At 38.1% G+C, this 20,949-nt stretch overlaps 1 protein-coding gene across 7 annotated transcripts in view; it reads left to right on the top strand.

The window, feature by feature from the left end:
• The window catches only part of NALCN (sodium leak channel, non-selective), a 365,686-nt gene that overhangs the window by 144,862 nt on the left and 199,875 nt on the right, over window positions 1–20,949 (top strand). For all 7 annotated transcript variants that reach the window (XM_030813654.1, XM_030813651.1, XM_030813653.1 and 4 more), the window contains one exon: window positions 14,555–14,686. In XM_030813654.1, coding sequence (XP_030669514.1) covers window positions 14,555–14,686 — 132 coding nt within the window. The remainder of the gene's footprint in view (window positions 1–14,554; window positions 14,687–20,949) is intronic.

Below are 20,949 nucleotides of genomic sequence, written 5' to 3'. Positions count from 1 at the left end.
GTAGACGTGTCTGTCATCGCCATCAGCACACTCGCCCAGTGCTGTTCACTACCCAGGGCATCTTGTCCATTTCCAGGAAGTCGGCTCTCTCGCGTGCCCCAAGCCCGGTGACTCCAGCCCTGCTTTCTTTCCAAGGTTTTAGAGAGGCATTTCTAAATGTCCAGCAGGCATGTTTCCCAGGCATTCTCACAGAGACATCACCCTTCTCACCATAAAAACTAAATGCAGCTCCCTCCCCAACCCGTTCCCACAAAGAAACTAGGTTTTCCCTGCATTTCCAGAAACCTCCAAACCAACCCATTATGCTTCTCCTTTTGTCCTCTCCAAATCCAATATGATCCTTCTTCAATTCTGTTATTACTTCAGTATTTTGAAATTTTTTGGCTCATTCTGTCCACTCCATCTTCATATTCCTGTCCTCAAAATCAGGTCAATGCTTCCTCAACAGAGTGATCTCTGATTCCTTGATTATATTTGGTCATTTTCTTTTTTCTCTTTCTTCTCTATTGCTTCATTCACGATAGGCATTTGCCAAAAATTTTCTGAATTATACGTGATTGTACACATCAAGCTGCATTCATGTGCAGAAGACATAGCCTCACACACAGCAGACCCAAATTCTTACTCTCCCCTTAGGCGGGTGTCAAACGATGCTTTCCCCAAATGCTCACGCATGCACACAAACAGAGACACACAGTCAAAAACACATGCACACATGTGTACACACACATACACACTCATACAGGCTTACACATGCTCACACACGCACACACACCTCAAACACACAGTGACACACACACATGCACACTTATGTGCACATACATACACCTACACACTTATACATGCTCATGCACACTCACCTCACACGTACATACACACACAGTGACACACACACAGAGACACCCACATGCACACAGGCACATACACGGATCTACATACTTACACATGCTCATGCACACACACCTCACACATACACACAGTGACACATAATCACACACAGACACACATATGCACAAATGCACACACGTGCACACACACGGCTACACACACATACACGCTCACACAGACTCACACACCTCATAATGCACACTCACAAATGGAGACACACTGACACACACACACATGCATGCACACAGACATGCATACACACACTTATGCAAATTCACACACATACCTTGCACATACAAATGGTGACACAGTGACACACACACGTGCTGATGCACACATGCACACACACGTGTAAACACACTTGTACACACTCATGCATGCTCACACACATACCTCACACACGCATACACTCACACACAGGTGCACACACACATTCATTTTCAATTTCTCAGAGGTACAGAAAACAGCTACTTGGAGGAAAAGTTTGTAGGAAAAGGTGAATATAAAAATGGTTATGCAATAATTACCTGGAATAAATATTAAAACCAGGAAAAATACAAGAGCTAAATGTGGAAAGGGGTAGCTAAAATACTACTTGAAAAAGGCCTATTGTAATTTTGAAGCCAGTGGCCAAATAAACTAAACAGAGGGGCCAATTGTATAAATCCTCAGTTCTAAATATCCCATATATATTTATTTAAATATATATACAATATGTATCTAATATATCCTGATTATATTTCAAATAATAATTATATTTAGAATAGACACCAGATGACCAGGCATATTATAATAAAAAATAAGATTAAAATATTAGTGTTATTTTTATTTATTTGTTTATCTGTCTTACTGGCAATTAAACGGTTTTGCTTCTTTGATTTTTAAGCCTCATTGGAAGAAATATGCAGAACATTTTTAAATTATTTGCGTGCCGCATTATCTCAAACTAAATTCCTGTCTCATATTATATTTTCATCCTCCAGTTTGAATCAGTCCTATAACTCTTGAATGTTTACAATTATATTAATTAGGAGACATGTACTAACTTATGCCAAGCATTTATAAAATGTCCATTGGAGATAAATTTCTTCACCAAAGATTTGTTGCGTTGTCACCTTTGGAAAAATGAAGGATGAGTTTTTTTGTTTGTTTGTTTGGTTTGGTTTTGCAAGTCTTGATCTCCAGGTTAAATACGCAGCCTTCTTTAAGCCTTAAAGCCAGGGTTTGAAACTGCTATGTATTTTCTGTGTTCAATGCCATCTGCAGTAGAAGGGTTTGGAGCAGCAATATGATGCCCTATGCACTCTAAAGCTGCTGACAGGTTTAGACATAATCTAAAATGTAAGTCACTTTGTATAGCTCAGGCAGTTCAGTCCTTCACATTTGTTTTAATGTTTTTCCTAAATACTCTAAATATCTCAAAATGAGTCTTTCATTAAAGATTCTACGTAGCTCAAAATTGTTTTATTTATTTATGCATTCATTAAATATCACAAGTGAGGTCCTGCATTGCATTAGAAATACAGTGTATTAGAAAAGACAGTTAGCTTCAATTTTGAATTCGTAATTTGTCTCTTGAGTATAAAACAGAAGTTCTGTGTTCAACTGCCCACCATTTAATACTAAAAATAAAAATATGAACATAAAAGTCAATTTGAAGTGATTCTAGATGTAGGAATTTAATTAGCTATGGAAATGTCAATGACATCTCAAAACCATCATGGCATCGTGTCGCCTGTCTAGCAGCCCTACTGTAGCCCTTCCTGACTTCTCACTAACTTACCCATGAAGACAAGGATAAAGAAAAACTCACAACAATACAGATAACTAATGTTAAGAAAGCATCTTTTGTCAAAATCTGTTGAGATTATTCAGTAACTGTGTGGTTGGTGGAGTACTAGTGAGAAAAATATAAAACATCATATATATTCAAATTGTTGAATCTAATATGTGTCCATCCTTTTAGGAACTCAGTACTGAAGCCTAGGAACATCAGGCTAAAAAAAACAGTGCTGGATTTTTCTATTCCTTCTACACACCAGGGAACATGAGAGAAAATTATTGTGGAAGGACTAATATTCTGATTTTTATTATTACCTATGTCCAGCCAAATAAGCAAGGTCAACACTTCACCGTTGAAAAGCCATTTTCATTCTTAATTTTTACTCTGGTATTTCACTGACACTTGAGTGTATGTCAGAATCAGAGGATCATGAAGAAGGGACAGCCCTGGTGACTGCCACAGGCCGAGACTTATTGCTGGAACATATATAGTGAGGCCTCCTTGGTTGACCATCACCCTGGGTCTTCTTGTGCCCAAAGCAGAATGGTGCGGCTTCCTGGAATAGGAGATCATATTACTTGAAGCAACAAGATTGTATTGCTTGAACTCTAGTGTCCTAATTTGTTTTACTCACTTTGTATTAATACATGCCAAAGATAGGGAAGGGGATGAGAGGGTCTTGGGATCACCATCTAGGTTAGAGCATCCCTCTTTTAGGAGTCCTTGCTAAGACACCTCAGGGGAAACTGCCTTTCTGAAGCCTGGTTCATGGTCCAGTTAGCTATGTCAACAGTACCAACATTACTTTCATTTAATACAGGAGATAGAGAAATGTTTAGCCCCCAAGGCTACTTTCCTCAGATGGAGGCAGAAGATGCTCCATGGCCAATTGAGTACATGGAGGAAATTAAGTCATATAAAAAATTATTGTTGAATCTACTGTGAATCCAGCCTTGCAGGAACTGAGTACTGAAGTTTAGGAACACCAGGCTAATATATATATATATATATACTTATATATATTATATATATATATATATATAATATATATATGCTTATTTATATTTTATATATATATACTTATATATATTTTAGTATACTGTAATATATATTCTAATATACTTACTATATATATTATAGTATACTATAATATATATTATAATATACTTATAATATATATTATAATATACTTTTATATATAAGTATATTTTATATATATGAGCTTTTTCTACTCTTTCTGGACACCAGGGAACATGAAAGAAAAGTATTGTGGAATAACTAATATTTTTGATTTTTATTACCCATATCCAGCCAAATAATAAAGGTCAATACTTCATTGTTGAAAAGCCAAGATTTTAGCATGTTTATTATTAATTTTTCTTCCAAGTCAATAATGAAGTCATGCAGGGGTATTGAATTCTTAATCCGTAAATTATAGGTTAGTTAATTGAAAGGTTTTTGTACATGTCATCGTTTACTTTTCCTTTCTCCTACTAATCCATAAATGTAGGCCACAAAGTGTGAGGAAACCAGGAGATTTTAAGTAGTGTTCTATAAGATAGTTTAAATTGTGAATATCCATTATGGCATTGTACTCTAGAAAATACATGTTGTCCTAAATTGAAACTTTCATAAAGAAAATTTCCCATGTTTTAAATCAATTCAAGGCAGATGATTTTATTGGACAGGATATAGGAAAAGTTCTATTTTAAATATTTCTTACTTTAACTGATATACTGGGATCTCTGTAGTCTTAGTGACAGTATCCCAATGCCCAGAAATGGCTTTTGTGTGCTCCTAGTGCTTAGTGAGGCATCATAGCTATGTGACTGCCATGGCATTGTGATTCGTAAGGAGTCTCTAAACAGCAGAAAAGGACTATATATAATATATATGACCCAGACTAGAGTAACAAAGCTAAACACCATAGAAAAGCCCATAAAATAGTCTCCCCTTCCCACAAGGGTTATTATTTATGATCAATGTATGAGTTTTCAAATACCCTACAGTAGACTCAGAGATGCCATAAGAGCTGGGGGAGCTGAGTGGTGAACAATCAAGTTGAAGTCCAGGAGTCCTGACTGTTGGCATTTTCTGCTTTCCATAATGTAAATGCTCCCACCGTGGCCAATTTCAAGTCACAAACATGACATCAGTAAACATGAAGGTGGAAAGAGATGCGATTGCAGCTCCAGCACACCACAGCTGGGGCAAGCTGCACTCCCACTTCAGTCAGAGGTGGCATATACATACATATATGTCATACATGTCTATGTAAACACGTTGCAAAATTTTGTTTGCAGAAAGTGGAATTTTTGATGCCTCCATCCAAAGCACCTAGTTTCCAACATCACCGTAGAGGGAAAGAGAGAGGGAGACTTTCAAGAAGGCACACCCTTTCTCAAAGCGACACATCCACAGTGATGCCTCACTTCCATTTCTGTTCTGGTGGTGAGAACCAATCACATTGCTCCACTTCAGTAATAGTAAGCTGAGTGATGTAGATGAGCTATATGCCAGGAAGAGGAAACCAGCTTGGTAGGTATAATAGCTTTTGCTAAACAACAAGGCATCCTAAAACTTAATGGCCTGGACAGACACTAACTCTTGCTCATGAATTTGTGGATCAGTTGAACAGCCCTGCTAGTCTGAGCCAATCTCAGCCGACTACAGCTGAGCTCACCCCTGCCCCTGCGGTCAGCCACTCATCAGCTGGCATCTCTGATTTTGGGTGTGGCTCGCCGTTAATTGGAATCAAGAGAATGGCAGGGCCCATGGCCACCTGGCCACCATGCAACAGACTAGGCTGCAGGGTTGATGTGGTCGCTTGGGGTTCCAAGAGCAGCAAGAGTAATTTCTAATACACAAGTATTTTCCAAGTCTTTGCTTACTTCACCTTTGCTACCATCTCACTGACCAAAATAAGTCACATGGCTGAGTCCGGAGTCGGTGTGGAGGATACTGTCAAGTATGTGTGGCTACAGGGAGGTGAATTCAATTGGAGGCCACTGGGTTTTTTCACACAGGCTAAGAGGAATTTGAAAATCACTGGCTTGGCATCATAATCAATCCTGCTTAGAGGTGATCTCTTTCATACCAGCCATTAGTGGTGCTTTTTCCTTCTTGTTAAAATCTAGATTTGTGTTGTAAAGTCAAGAGGAGCTGGTGATTGAAAAAAATAACATCCACATTTGTTTGTTGATTTGTAATTTGACATCTAACCTTACTCTTACAGAGTAGAGTGAAAGCTATACTCACATGGCCTAGAGATAAAGGGTCTGTTCAGAATTCCCTTACTCAGCTCTCCATTCCAATAAAGAGAGCCAGCCACTGACAGGGCGTGGCAGCCGGCAGGGCGTCCACTGAAATCATACGCTCTTGGTACCTTTGTAGAGATTGACATGTGGATTCCCTTCTGTCCTGACTCTCTAAGGACACATCAGGAACAGACAGATGGGAAAGGCAGTCTCTAAGGATATCCACTGGTTCTGTTTTCAGTGTTGATATAAGTGTTACCTCTTTAATATAAATTCTTTGTATTGGACAGAATAATTGTGTGCATTGATAGTAGAAGTAATGAATATCCAGATGTCTTCTAAATAAGGGAAGCAAAAGATGCCCCACTTGCAAATGGGAGATTTATTTTAGGTGTTATGCATTTGGTCTTTTTCATTGTGTCCTTGTTCTTATGTTCATGGCTCATGTGCAAGATGGTTTCTGAGACTTTCACCATGTAATTGCATTGTTCCCCAAATAAGTTTATTTCAAAATCCAATTAAGACACAAGTTTTAGTACATGGCTGATGCAGTATTCAGTGGAGGAGACTTTGTTTTACTAACTGGAGTTATTTTACTCGCTCAAGCAGCAATTTAAAGACAGATTTCATTTCTGAGCTGTACTATTCATTATCCTAATTTATATTTATTGCAACCTCTAAGACCACTATTTTGTCTCTTTGCCTACAGTCTTCAGAATCTTTAAGTTACTGTTTCATAGGAAAAATTATTGGAGAAATTTAATAGAAAGAGCTTTTATGAAGTACTTAGGCATTTATACCACAAAAAAAGATAAGATAGCTTTAGATCATTTTGAAAGTTTATAAATTTTCACGGTCCATTTCAAGATTACTAATCTCTTCCACCTGATTTCTTATGTTACCCTTCAGACCTTCCCTGTAAGCAACTGACTGCATCTCTACTTTTAAATCTTTCGAGTGTTTTCCAAGACTGAAATAATGAGAGTTACAGAGCACACAGTGTCCACTGCAGGCTAGACTCTACTCTAAAGTCTCATTTATTTTCATTTTACAGCCAAAAGATGTAGATGTCATCATACTCATTTCCTCTGTGAGAAAACCGAGTCACAGAAAGGTTAAATCCGGCACAGAGACAAGATTTAAACTCAGCTCATCCTGTCTTCAAAATTGACATTCCATTAAACCATGGCAATCTTAAATCTTTCTGTGAAGAACAGATTGTCTTCAGCTTTCAAATTTAGGGTTCATGTACTTACACCTTCTATCCAACCACAAATACTTGGTGAGGAAGCTGCTGTCACTCTTTTTTAATATATAGAGCAATGTTGACTGATGAATTTTGACTGTCTGATACAAGGCAAGAGACTACCTGGTTTGGGCTCACAATGTCTAAGATGTTTCTATCTCTGTGGGCCTAGAAATCTACTTAGACTTTCTGAGCCTGTTTCTCCATATGTAAAAGGGGATGCAAAAGTATCTACCTCACAGAGTTGTTGAGGATTAAAGATGTTATTACATCAGCAAGCAACATGTTTGGAATGAATCTTGACACAAACCAAGCACTCCAGAAAACAGTAGCTCTTATTTCAATAATCCATCCTGTTGGTGTCCATTTTAATTGCGTGAGGAGCCCTCCCCGTGTTTGGCTTGGACTTCCACAGTCTCCTGGGAGGTTTGCTTTCATGGCAGGACTCAGAATCAATGTGGGAAAAAGTGATCTTTCTTGTTCTTCTGCTTGAGGTTGGACTCAGTCCCATTGTTCCAGACTCATTGTCTCATTACACTTTCTGACACAAAGCAAGATGAAAGCGTTGGTTGCTATTATGAGTTTTATATCTGTAGTTGTCAACGTTACAGAGACCCCTCATTGGCAAGTCACCTTGTGTGGAACCCTATGGTCAGGTGCCATTTTGTAGCCCTGGGCACTTTTTTACAATCATGTTTCATAGAAGGTGATTCGAGCTGGTATACAAGACGATTTGAGCTGGTGTCTGTCAAAATCGTTGACAATGCTATGTTAGTTTCCTGTTGCTGCTGTAACAAATAACCACAAATTCAGTGACTTAAAACCACACACATGTATTTTCTTAGAACTCGGCAGTTAGAAGTCCAAAATGGACTTCCTCAGGCTAAACACAAGGTATCAGCAAGGCTGCATTGCTTTTGGAAACTCTGGAGAAGAAATGGCTTCCTTGCCTTTTTCACCTCCTGGAGGCCACCTGCATTTGCATTTCTTAACTTTATGAGAGTCTGTAATGATGTCTTTATAATGCCTCCAAATGGTTGCAAAACCAACACATGCTTTTGTTTTTATGAAGCCAAACAGATTTAGTTGATTTTTGACCATGGAGTTGGGGTATGGGGACTAGGTTGGCAGCCATTTTTGTGTTGGTGTAGTCCAGCATATTACATTCCAGCCAGTATCTGTGGTATTCTATTCTAGTCATTATAGACTTCTAGAATTGTGAAACTGTGAAGTTGTAAATAATCTTATAGGTTACATAGTGCAGCCTGCTATTAAGGAGTATCCACTACAACAGTGCTTCTCAAAATTCAACATGCTCACGAATCACCTGGGAACCGTGTTAAAGATACAGATTCTGATTCAGTAGGCCTGGGATGGGGCCTGAGATCCTGCATTCTTAATAAGCTTCCAGGATGCTGCTGGTCCAGGGACCACACTTTGAGTAACAATGCTCATTCCTGACAGATAATGCTGCCTTAGGGATTAATCTAGTATAGATGGTTTGTATTTTGAAACTTCCAGCTGTCATATACACAGATAAGTAATTATTGGATCAAAGCCAAACTAAGAACATATCCAAAACTCTTCTGCTTTTAAAAAATGTAAACCAAAATCACATTGCAATTAAAGGAAACTTTAAAAAATTGAATGGTATGTAGAGTCTGAAGGACCTTATATTAAAATATATAAATAAAAAATAATATGCACACACATATGTGAATACACATATATATGTACACACATACATATATACTAGAGATGCATGTGTTCATCTGTCTACGTAGATAGGCAGAGGGATAGATCATGCATCCATATTAAATAATGCAGTTGTGAAGACCTCAAGTCATATAATATTTTGTGGTACTGACTCAACTTTAACATTTTCCTTTATATTAATTTTTATTAGAAAATAAAAAATTGAAAAGTACAAATTTGGACTTTCCTGTAGATACAAGCATGAATCTAAATGTAATGTCATCAGCCTTTTTACATTAAAGAAACTGATAGCCAGTTTCAAGCACTGGCTGAATTAAATTGAGTTGAAGTGGGCCATGCCACTAGCTCTAACTTTAAAGCTGGAGTTACTGATTTTAATATTTAAATGTAGGTACTGCACATATTTATCACCTTAATTCTTATTTAATATTTGAAAGTTACTGCTTTGGAGAAAGTCAGCTAAGCAATGGTGATTATAGTGTATCAAAATCCATTGTAAGTGATTATATTAATAACTTTGAACCAACAGGGACACGTAGACATTCAGACAAAAAACAACCTAATTATAATGACAGCACCAAAGTGAAGCTGTGACAGTTGCAAAACCAATTTAAAAGTTTCTTGACAGCCATGGCTAAAAGCTTTGTTTGGATCTTTCAGTAATAACAGTTTACTTAAGACATAAATCCACAGCTAAGGAAAATAGAAAAAGAAAGTTGTGGCTTTTCTGCCATGCAGATGAAATGGAAATCAGCAGAAATGTTTTTAATAGAACATTATGCTGAAAGGAGTATAGAAAAGGAATAATAGTAATGGAATTTAACTCTCACAATGCAAGAAAGACTAAATAGCAATAAAAATTTTAGTGAGCACAGAAAAGTGCCAGATGATTTGCCTATCTGTGTTATGAAGGTCAGTCATTTCTGCAAGTAAATTGATGTACATATAAACATGTTGATTGGCAGCTCTGGAATTTGATTTTGTAATACCTGTGAAATAAAGTCAAAGGGAAATGGATATGCATCAATAGCCATGGTGACAGTAAGCCTTAATAAAAATCTACTTTCCCAATGTTACTGGCATGTCTCAAATTATTAGATCCTTATCAATGTTACTTACCTCACTAGATTCTGGGCTTAGTCTGATATGCAACATAATTAATTATTCGACCTCGGGTAATTAATTTCTCATTCCTGAACAGAAAAATGCTTGATTCACAAAATTGCATTCCTTTTTTCTGTAAACCTTTGTAGAATATTTGTAAGTGTAATCACTATTCTAAGCCCTTTACAAATATTGACTCATTTAAAATTAATAACAACTCTTTGGAGGAGGTACTATTTTCCCCACTTTATCAATGAGAAAACAGAGGTTTAAGTAACTTCCCTGGAGCCACAGTGCCAGTAAGTGGTGGAGTTTCAGCTCCAGGCAGTTTGGCCCAAAGCCCCTGCTGTAGGATAAGGAAGACCCCATGAGACACATACATAGAGTCACAGAGACATCGGCAGCGCTCAGAGGAGGCAGTTCTTGTTCTCTTACCCCATTTTAAGGCTGTGCTTTAGCTAGGCTCTTTGAGTTGCAATGACTAAAGGATTCTCAGATCAGATCAGATGGTAAGGGCATGTGTTAATAAATACCCAGAAGAAATGAAACCTCAGAAAGAGGATGTGTGGTGGCGCTAGTCCCTGGGCAGATGTGGCTCAGTGGTGTGCTGTTTGTGCTCAGTTCCTTTCCATAGGTCTGCTTCTCTCTCCTCTTTCTGCTGCCCAGGTCCTTCAGCCTCCACTCTCTCCATTTAAGTATTCTCTACCCACAGTGGGCAGCGGGCCCCAGAATGGACTTTAAATAGACTAGGGTAAAGCCTGATTCTGTTGTGTACTTGCTGTGTGACCTTGGAAAAATGACTTAGTCTCTCTGAACTGTGTGAAATGTGAGTAATGTATCTCACCATATAGAGTTATGGTGGATATTAAAGTGGGTAAAACAAATAACATATGAATAATATGGATTACGACCAAGTGGGATTTATCCTTGGGATACAAGGATGATTCAACATATGCAAACAAATCAATGTGACACATCCTATCAACAGAATGAGTGATGAAAACTATATGATCATTTCAATTCATGCTAAAAAAGCATTTGGCAAAATTCAACATCTCTTCATGGTAAAACCCCTCAACAAAACTGGGGATAGAAAGAACATATGTCAACATAATAAAAGCCATATATGACAGACCCACAGCTAGTATCATACTGAATGGGGAAAAACTGAAAGCCTTTCCTCTAATATCTGGAACATGACAAGGATGCCCACTATCACCTCTGTTATTCAGCAAAGTACTGGAAGTCCCAGCTAGAAAAATAGGACAAGAGAAAGACATAAAGGGCATCCAAATTGGAACAGAAGAAGTCAAATTATCCTTGTTTGCAGATGACATGATCTTATATTTGGAAAAACCTAAAGACTCCACAAGGATACTATTAGAACTGATGAACAAATCCAGTAATGTTGCAGGATACAAAATCAACATACAAAAATTAGTGGCATTTCTATAAGCCAACAGCAAACAATGTGAAAAAGAAATCAAGAAAGTAATCCCATTTACAGAAGCTACAAATAAAATAAAATTCCTTGCAGTTAACCAAAAAATTGAAGGATCTCTATAATGAACACTATCAAACACTGATGAAAGAAATCAAAGAGGACACCAAAAATGGAAAAATATTCCATGTTCATGGATTGGAAGAATCAATATTGTTAAAATATTCATACTACCCAAAGCAGTCTACAGATGCAATTAAATCCTTATCAAAATACCAATGATATTCTTCACAGAAATAGAAAAAAATTCTAAAATTATATGAAACCACAGAAGAGCCAAAGCTATCCTAAGAAAAATGAACAAAGCCGGGGGAATCACATTACCTGACTTCAATTTATAATTCAAAGCTATAGTAACCAAAACGCCATGGTACTGCCATAAAAACAGACACATAGACCAACGAAACAGAATAGAGAACCCAGAAGGAAATCCACACACCTACAGTGAACTCATTTTTAACAAAGGTGCCAAGAACATACACTGGAGAAAAAAGAGTTCCTTCAATAAATGGTCCTGGACATCCATATGCAGAAGAATGAAACTAACCCCTATCTCTGTCAAGGTACAAAAATCAAATGAAAATGGATTAAAGACTTAAAGCTATGACCTCAAACTATGAAATTACTACAAGAAAATACTGGGAAAATCTCCAGGACATTGGACTGGGCAAAGATTTTATGAGCAATACCCCCATAAGCACAGGCAACCAAAGCAAAAATGGACAAATGGGATTACATCAAGTTACAAAGCTTCTGCACAGCAAAAGATACAATTAACAAAGTGAAGAGACAACACACAGAATTAGAGAAAATATTTGCAAACTACCCCTCTGACAAAGGATTAATAACCAGGATATATAAGGACCTCAAACAACTCTATAGGAAAAATCTAATAATCTGATCAAAAAATGGGCAAAAGATTTGAATAGACATTTCTCAAAAGAAGACATACAAATGACACAAACAGGTATATGAAAAGGTGTTCAACATCATTGATCATCAGAGAAATGCAAATGAAAACTACCATGAGACATCATGTCACCCCAGTTAAATGGTTTATATTCAAAAGTCAGGCAATAATAAATGCTGGTGAGGATGCAGAGAAAAGGGAATCCTTCTACACTGTTGGTGGGAATGTAAATTAGTACAATCACTATGGAGAACAGTTTGAATGTTCCTCAAAAAACTAAAAATTGAGCTGCTGTAATTTAGCAATCCCACTGCTGGGCATATACCCAAAAGAAAGGAAATAAGTATATCTAAGAGAAATCTTCACTTCCATGTTTGCTGCAGCACTGTTTGCAATAGCCAAGATTTGGAAGCAACCTAAGTGTCCATCAAGAGATGAATAGATAAAGAAAATACAGTACATATGCGTAATGGAGCACTATTCAACCATAATAAAGAGCAAGATCCAGTCATTTGTAACAACATGAATGGAACTAGAGATCATCATGTTAAGCGAAATAAGCCAGGCACAGAAAGACAAACATCACATGTTCTCACTCATTTGTGGGATCACAAAACCAAGATAATCAAACTCATGGACATAGAGAATAGAGATTGGTTGCCAGAGGCTGGGATGCGTACTGGGGGGCCGGGAGGAGGCAGCGATGGTTAATGGGAACAAAAAAAATAGAAAGAATAGATAAGACCTACTATTTGCTAGCACAGTAGGGTGACTGCAGTCAATAATAATAACTGTACATTTTAAAATCACTTACAGAGTGTAACACAATCGTTTGTAACTCAAAGGATACCTCATTCTCCATGATGTGCTTATTCCCCATTGCGTGTGTGTATCAAAACATCTCATGTACTCCATAAATATATATACATATTTATGTATATATATATATTTATGTGTGTGTGTGTATATATATATATATACACCTACTATGTACCCACAAATATTTTTTAATGTGGATAATATGGCCTGGAACATAGTAACTGTTTAATACATGATAGCCTTTATAATAATATTCATTATGGCCGGGCGCCAGGCGCGGTGGCTCATGCCTGTAATCCCAACACTTTGGGAGGCCGAGGCGGGCGGATCATGAGGTCAGAAGATGGAGACCATCCTGGCTAACATGGTGAAACCCCATCTCCACTAAAAATACAAAAAAATTTAGCCAGATGTGGTGGCGGGCACCTGTAGTCCCAGCTACTCGGGAGGCTGAGGCAGGAGAATGGCGTGAATCCAGGAAGCACAGCTTGCAGTGAGCCGAGATCGTGCCACTGCACTCTAGCCTGGGCGAGAGAGTGAGACTCCGTCTCAAAAATAATAATAAATAAATACTCATTATTTTTTAATGTTTAATTATCTCTATTTTAATGTAGGCAGTAGACTTGGACCAGACTTGGGTTCCAGTATTGAGTCCATCTTCAATCCCTGTTTGACAGTGGGAAAGTTATTTAACCTCTTTGAGCCTCAGTTCCCTTATTAGAGTAGGTTCCTAGGGCTATTATGAGTTAATTTATGTAAAGCACCTAGAAGATCTCCAGGTAGATAGCAAGTACGATGTACATGTCACTTACTAGAAGTTGTAGTAAAATTTTCAACAAATATTTATGGAAGTAATAAGTAAAAAATAAATCTTAGGTTTCTCTTACTTTTCCAGTTGTATAATAATCATCTCTAAAATATTTTCATCCACAGTATTCTCCCTTAACACAGAATAAAGTAATACTTGTTTTGTGTTACTAGCTTTTTAAAAGCCATTTATCCATACAGTCAGAATTAAGGATAAATACTACCCAACCAACCAATTAAAAATTAAGATGCAAGCCACACACAAATTAAATGATATATATTTTCCATTTTTAGTCAAAAGTCTCTGAAACCATCTTCCTAGTCACTGTTTAGCTGCCTGAAAGAAAGGTTCCCTTGCCTGCCCAGTTCAGCAGTGTGGGACGCGGATGGCTTTATCTTGGAAGCCCTGTTTTGCATAGCAGCACATCACAAAGGTGCTGTCAGCCAAGGCCTAAGCCCGTCAATTACACTTCATCATGAGGTTTATTCCTTTGTTAAGAGTCTGTCTGTTTCGCCCCCTCAGAAAATGATGCGGTCATCCGTTTTCCACATGTTCATCCTGAGCATGGTGACCGTGGACGTGATCGTGGCGGCTAGCAACTACTACAAAGGAGAAAACTTCAGGAGGCAGTACGACGAGTTCTACCTGGCGGAGGTAAGCAGCTCTCCACCGTGCAGATCGCTGGGCAGGTAACAGGCGAACCGCGGACAGTGCCTCTTAGAAATGCGAAAGTGAAGTGTAGCCTGTTCATTACTTGACTTTCACCAAAGCTGAATCATTGTCTGCTTCTTAAGTGGTTCCTCTGGTCACGGTGTGGCCTGATTCATTTCCTGTCACCGCGGGCCTGAGTCATCTTCCTCACAGTATGTCACGTTGCCAAGGTAACCCTTTTCCCCTGGGCCTTACTCTAGGATCTTGCTGTTTTCCTGTCCACCTCTTATTATCTCTCCCTTTCTCAGCTTACGTTAGTTTGTTTCCTACTAAGTACAAGCAGGCACAGATTCAGAAGATCATAAATAAGCAGGTCAGCTCAGCAATACCTAGAAGAGGGCTGGAAGGAAATATAGAGAGATGATAATGATAATTACTCCTCTAGAAACGGGTGTTACAACCTACATTAAAGACATCCATTAAAGGGTAGGTTTCATGATTAAATAAGCATCTCCCTAGCACTCTATATATCATATTAGAGTTCTGGAATAATACTTCCTATTGATAAGGTAATTTTGTTAATACCTGATTCTTAAAATATTTTAATTTTTATTTCTTTCAATAAGAATTTTGCATTTATGTTAAAGCATTTTAATAATTTTCCAAGATCTTTGTTTTTTTTTAATGTAAAAAGTTACCTAAAATATATCTCAGAATTCAGTGGTTACATATTTATGAAAAAATTGATTGACAATGTAGAAATCCATTCATCGTGTGAGTGAGGTATATATATACAGTTGTACAATGCTTCAATAAATCCAACCTATGAAAAAGTAAACTGGGGCCGGGCGCGGTGGCTCACGTCTGTAATTTCAGCACTTTGGGAGGCCGAGGCGGGTGGATCACGAGGTCAGGAGATCGAGACCACAGTGAAACCCCGTCTCTACTAAAAATACAAAAAAAAAATTAGCTGGGCGTGGTGGTGGGCACCTGTAGTCCCAGCTACTCTGGAGGCTGAGGCAGGAGAATGGTGGGAACCCGGGAGGCGGAGCTTGCAGTGAGCCGAGATTGCGCCACTGCACTCCAGCCTGGGCGACAGCAAGACTCTGTCTCAAAAAAAAGAAAAAGTAAACTGAAAAGGCAAAAAAGTCACAATTTGATTATTTTTTATTACCAAAGCATTTTTCACATAAAAAAATCAATTTGCCGTATAATTAAGTGTTATTAGATTCCTAGAATTCTCTCAGTACATTTAAAAATGGATTTGGTTAATAAAAACTTAGTCTACCCACACACAAGCTTTTCTGAAAAAGAATTGATTGCATGTACCTATTGAGTGTAGACATCTATGTGAATATCAAGAAACTTTTAAGTAGTCGCTTCTGAATTCTCCTCTTCATGGAAGTGTGTCTCCTGAAACAAAATATCGTTAATACAAAACTTTTACTGGGCTACAGTCTCTGATATGCAACATTTGCCCAATGGCTACCTGGTATATGGAGCTTACGATCTAGCAAAAAAAAAAAAAAAAAAAAAAAAAGTAAACAATTAGAGTTTTGTGCTATGGAGAACTAATGACAGGGGCTGATGAAGAAATTATATGCAGCCCAGCCTCTGAAAAATAGGTATAATTTTGCTGAAAATCCAGCACACAATGAATGGATTGTCATTAAAAGCAGAGAGAAGGTCGGGTATGGTGGCTCACGCCTGTAGTCCCAGCACTTTGGGAGGCCAAGGCGGGTGGATCATGAGGTCAGGAGATCAAGACCAGCCTGGCCAACATGGTGAAACCCCATCTCTACTAAAAATACAATAAATTAGCCGGGTGTAGTGTCGGGCGCCTGTAATCCCAGCTACTCTGGAGGCTGAGGCAGGAGAATCACCTGAATCTGAGAGGCGGAGGTTGCAATGAGCTGAGAGTGCACCACTGAATTCCAGCCCGGGTGACCGAGTGAGACTCCATCTCAAAAAAAAAAAAAAAAAAAAAAAAAAAAAAAGCAGAGAGAAGCCTGAACTGATACTAATATTTGCAGGTAAATTTCTAACACGGGGAAAGAACAATGAAGGAAGCCCCATCAAGTTATTTCTGTTTTTCCCGGGAAGTAGGAAGCAAGGTCTGCATCCGGCCAGATGATGAGACAGTGAAGTGGGAAGTTGGCGAAGAAAGGGGAGAGGGAAGAGGTGCCTGGGGATAGGCAAAAAATTAACAATACTGCAAATGCAACATTAAAGATCTATTTAGGACTACGGATTTACAGTGATACCAATTTAGATAGATCTGCGACTTTTTAGCCCTGTATAAGAAGAGGGAAAAGCAACATTTAAATGAATTCAGCATTAGGGTTTTTTTCAGGTTGGGGGAACCGAGAAACAAGGGGGAAAGATGGATTGCTGGCAAAGGAGTTGAAATGATGACCCTGTGGTCTCTATTGGATGTGGAAATGGAGGAGAAGGGAGGAGTGAAGGTGAAGGATCAATGGTCTCTATATGGTTAAAGAACAGGTACCACCGAAGTGATGGAATAATAGAACTAGAAAAGGTTATGATCAGAGAGTGGAGTCCAGGATTTTACAATTCCAGGGTAGTTCTGAGTAATGAAATATAAAATCTAGGGTGTCACATGGATGTGGGCGGCTTAAACATATTGATGGAGTCAAGGCAGAAATGGAAAAGATTGTTGAAGCTAAGGCACTGGCTGAGTCTTCACATGGACATTGAAGTCACTCAGAGTGAGGCCAGTTCTTGGAGAGAAGAGTGGAGTCAGGGAGCAAAGTCACGGGGAATGAGCGAGTGACTGATGAACAGATTGACAGAAGGACAGAAGGCAGCCACAGGGAGAGTGGGTGACAGCATGGTTTAACCTCATGGAATACGTTGCAAAGGAGTATCAAGGAGTAATGGATGGGCACCTCTTCCTTGTCCACATATTCTACTGGAAAGGGCTGCAGGGGTCACTAATGTATTTGAGAGAGAATCAGTTCAGGCACAGACAGAAAGTAGATTCTGAGAACAGAGATTGATAATGTAGAGGAAATTATTTAACGCAGGAGAGACTCAAAGATTAGTTCAAGGCTCTGAGGAGGGAGAAGTGGGAAGATCGATGAGACAGAAGAATGATACAAGAGTAATAGTATCAGTAGGTAAAGAGCTGCTGACAAAAATGCCAGGGAACAAAAGCAGAAATCACCACAAGAGATTACAATTATGCTCATCTCTCTGGGAAGAGGAATCTGCATCTGCTCCTGAGGGAATCCTGACATTAGAGATTATAGTAACATTGCTTTTGTGTTCTAGCCCAGGGTGGGCAGGTGGTCACACTAAATCAATCCTGGAGCATAAGTGAATAGGCGCTCCACACTGGCAACAGCAAGGAATGGAATTCTTTAGTAAATTTTACCTAACTTTTTCATGTACAAAATTGATCCTTTCCTAATGCGTTTATGTATGGTAGATGATTTATCCTTATACTGTACAAAATTCCAACAAAATGTCAAATAATTGAATATTGTAGCGTTGACTGGTTACTATTTAAGTGTATTGTAGAGTCTAGGGGTGGTTGGTAAATCCTTGTGTTTTTTCTTTTTTATATTATATTAAAAATAAAAACAACCCCAACAACAGACAGACAGGACTGGATGGTGGAATTCAGTATATATTATGTGTCCAATAATTGTTGTCCCCTGACAATAATAAGAAGAAAGGGGGTGGGAGGAAACTTTGAGAGGTGGTGGATATGTCAATGGCATTGATAGTAATGGTTCCACAGGGGTACACTTATTCCCAAACTCATCACATTGGTACGTTACATAAATGCAGCTTTTAACATGTCATTCATTCTTAACAAAGTGGCAAATCAATTAACCAGCTAACAACTAACTCTTTGAAATCCTGGAAAAATAAATAAATAAATAAACTAGGTATTGGTGATTTTGTTCACTTAACCAGATAAACTCCACCAATTTACTCTTGAACTATTTAAGCATTCTGAATTTGTTCCACTCTAGGTTTTGGGGTTTTTGGTGGCTTTTTGGTATTGTTGTTGTCTTCTTCTTCTTCTTTTTCTTTTTTGAGACAGTCCCACTCTGTTGCTCAGGCTAGAGTGCAGTGGCACTATCTTGGCTCACTGCAACCTCTGCCTCCCAAGTTCCAGTGGTTCTCTTGCCTTAGCCTCCCAAGTAGCTGGGATAACAGGCACACCCAGCTAATTTTTGTATTTTTAGTAGAGATGGGGTTTTGCCATGTTGGTGAGGCTGGTCTCGAACTCCTGGGCTTGAGCGATCCATCCATCTCGACCTCCCAGAGTGTTGGAATTACAGGCGCGAGTCACCACTCCTGGCCGTTCCACTCTGTTTTTGATTTTGTGTGTTTGACTTTCCCCAAGTATGTTTCATTTTTATTCAAATTACATTGCCATTTCTCTTTGTATCAGAAACTTATACATGAGACAAAGTGATTTGTTTCAAATGAGTGTGAAAAAGTCAATTTAATTAAACTTACTTTTTCATAATATATTCTATTTTTACAAAGTTTATAAAAATGGCTTGAGTTTAGGCCGGGGTTCGGCAAACTCTTTCTTGCAGACCCAGATAGTAAACATTTTGCCTTTTGTAGACCACCCTGTCTCTGTCTCAACTACTCAACTCTGAAATTGCACAAAAGTGAGTGTGGTCTCAGAATGGTTGTTTTCCAATAAAACTTTATTTACAAAAATGGATCTTGGTTTAAGCTATAGAAACAGAGAGCATATCAACTAACATTTCGTGTTAAAGTCAAATATTTTAATATTGACAACAATAAAGCTATGATTTTTGGAGGGCCCACTATGTGCCAAGTGCTTTAAAAGAATTCATTGTCTCATTTAATTCTCAAAATAGTCATAATAACAGCAATTCAAGTTTATAGACTATAATGATGCAGGATTTAAGGCAATAGCATTATGTAATATTTTGAAAAGTTTATTTTAAAAATAGATCACAACAGGTCATGAGCTTTTAAAGAAGTAATTTTTTAAGTTCCTACATATTCCAGAATAAATTATTTAGAAAATCTAAAATAAGCCACTTTACCCATTAAGAGCCAACTCACAGTCTAAAAATCACCCTTTAAGAATAAATTAAGCTGCTTAGCTTCTGTTGTGAAGCTGAGGACTTGTTTTGTTACTTCGGATTAATTAACCTAAATTTAGAATTAGTTAAGAAACAGGAAAAAGTTTACATCTTTTCTAGCCTGTGCATAAACACAAAAAGGTAAAGTTTATTTTCTTTCGTAAGAATTTTAACTTTTCACTGTGATCTAAGAGAATATATTATTATTGCACATAAAATCATATGTTATAATGAACATAATTACATTTTAAATATATATTTTTCTTAAGAAATAATAAAATATGAGCAATATTTTTTTTCTTATTATTGTCTATGAATGTATTTGTATCCATTAGGCTGTACATTTAACAAAATTTATCAGCACAGCACAGGAGATTAAAAACTTTAACAAAATTCTTCTTTTGAGAAACTCACAAACAGATGGGAGAGACACAGCAAGGAAGCGAACAGACCTACAGAGAGGCCCAAAGTTAGCTCTGTGTCACCTCCTAGCATTGTCCCCAGCTATGTTCTTTGATTTCCTCTAGACCTATGTGAATGGGGAGCTCGACCCTCTTCCACCTCCTGGTGTTAAGTTTTAATCAGGACAGACATGTTTTCTAATGAAGCCAAAGGGGAGAAAGAAGTCCCAGGACTCTGTGCTACATACCCCACAGTAAACTAACTAAAACTCCTCTTTCTCTCAACTCTGTCTATCCCTCCTACCCAGCCTACTCCCGTATCTCCCCAGCTTGTCATCAGCCAGGCAGGTTCTTCCCCTGCTACTCATGCACAGCAATTCCACTCCAACCCCAGACTTGCATCTTCACTTGCTCTTTGTTCAGCAAAACTAAAAGCTCTGCTATTAAGAGGATCTAGATTCATCAGAAAAGAAAGTATCATCTATTACTTAAGCCCTCTTAGTCCCCCACAGGAAATATTTCTTTTAAATACATTCAGAGTTTCTCTGCAAAGATTTCACATGGATATAAAATTCTTCATCTCATTTCAATTATAAAGACAGAGAACAGAGAGGAAGAAGGGCTTAGTATCCTTTCTTACCTGGCAGTTGTGCTAGGTGATGGGGAATCGGAGGTAAATAAAGTAAATAAGATATGGTCATGGATGCATGACTCTAGGGACCTCTTTCTACTCTTAGGAGCTATAGTTCTGTGAGAATCT

This window comes from Nomascus leucogenys, chromosome 5, assembly GCF_006542625.1.
Source record: "Nomascus leucogenys isolate Asia chromosome 5, Asia_NLE_v1, whole genome shotgun sequence".
NCBI classification, from domain to species: domain Eukaryota; kingdom Metazoa; phylum Chordata; class Mammalia; order Primates; family Hylobatidae; genus Nomascus; species Nomascus leucogenys.
The sequence above is the reverse complement of the archived record's forward strand: the minus strand, read 5'-3'. Positions and strand labels throughout refer to the sequence as shown.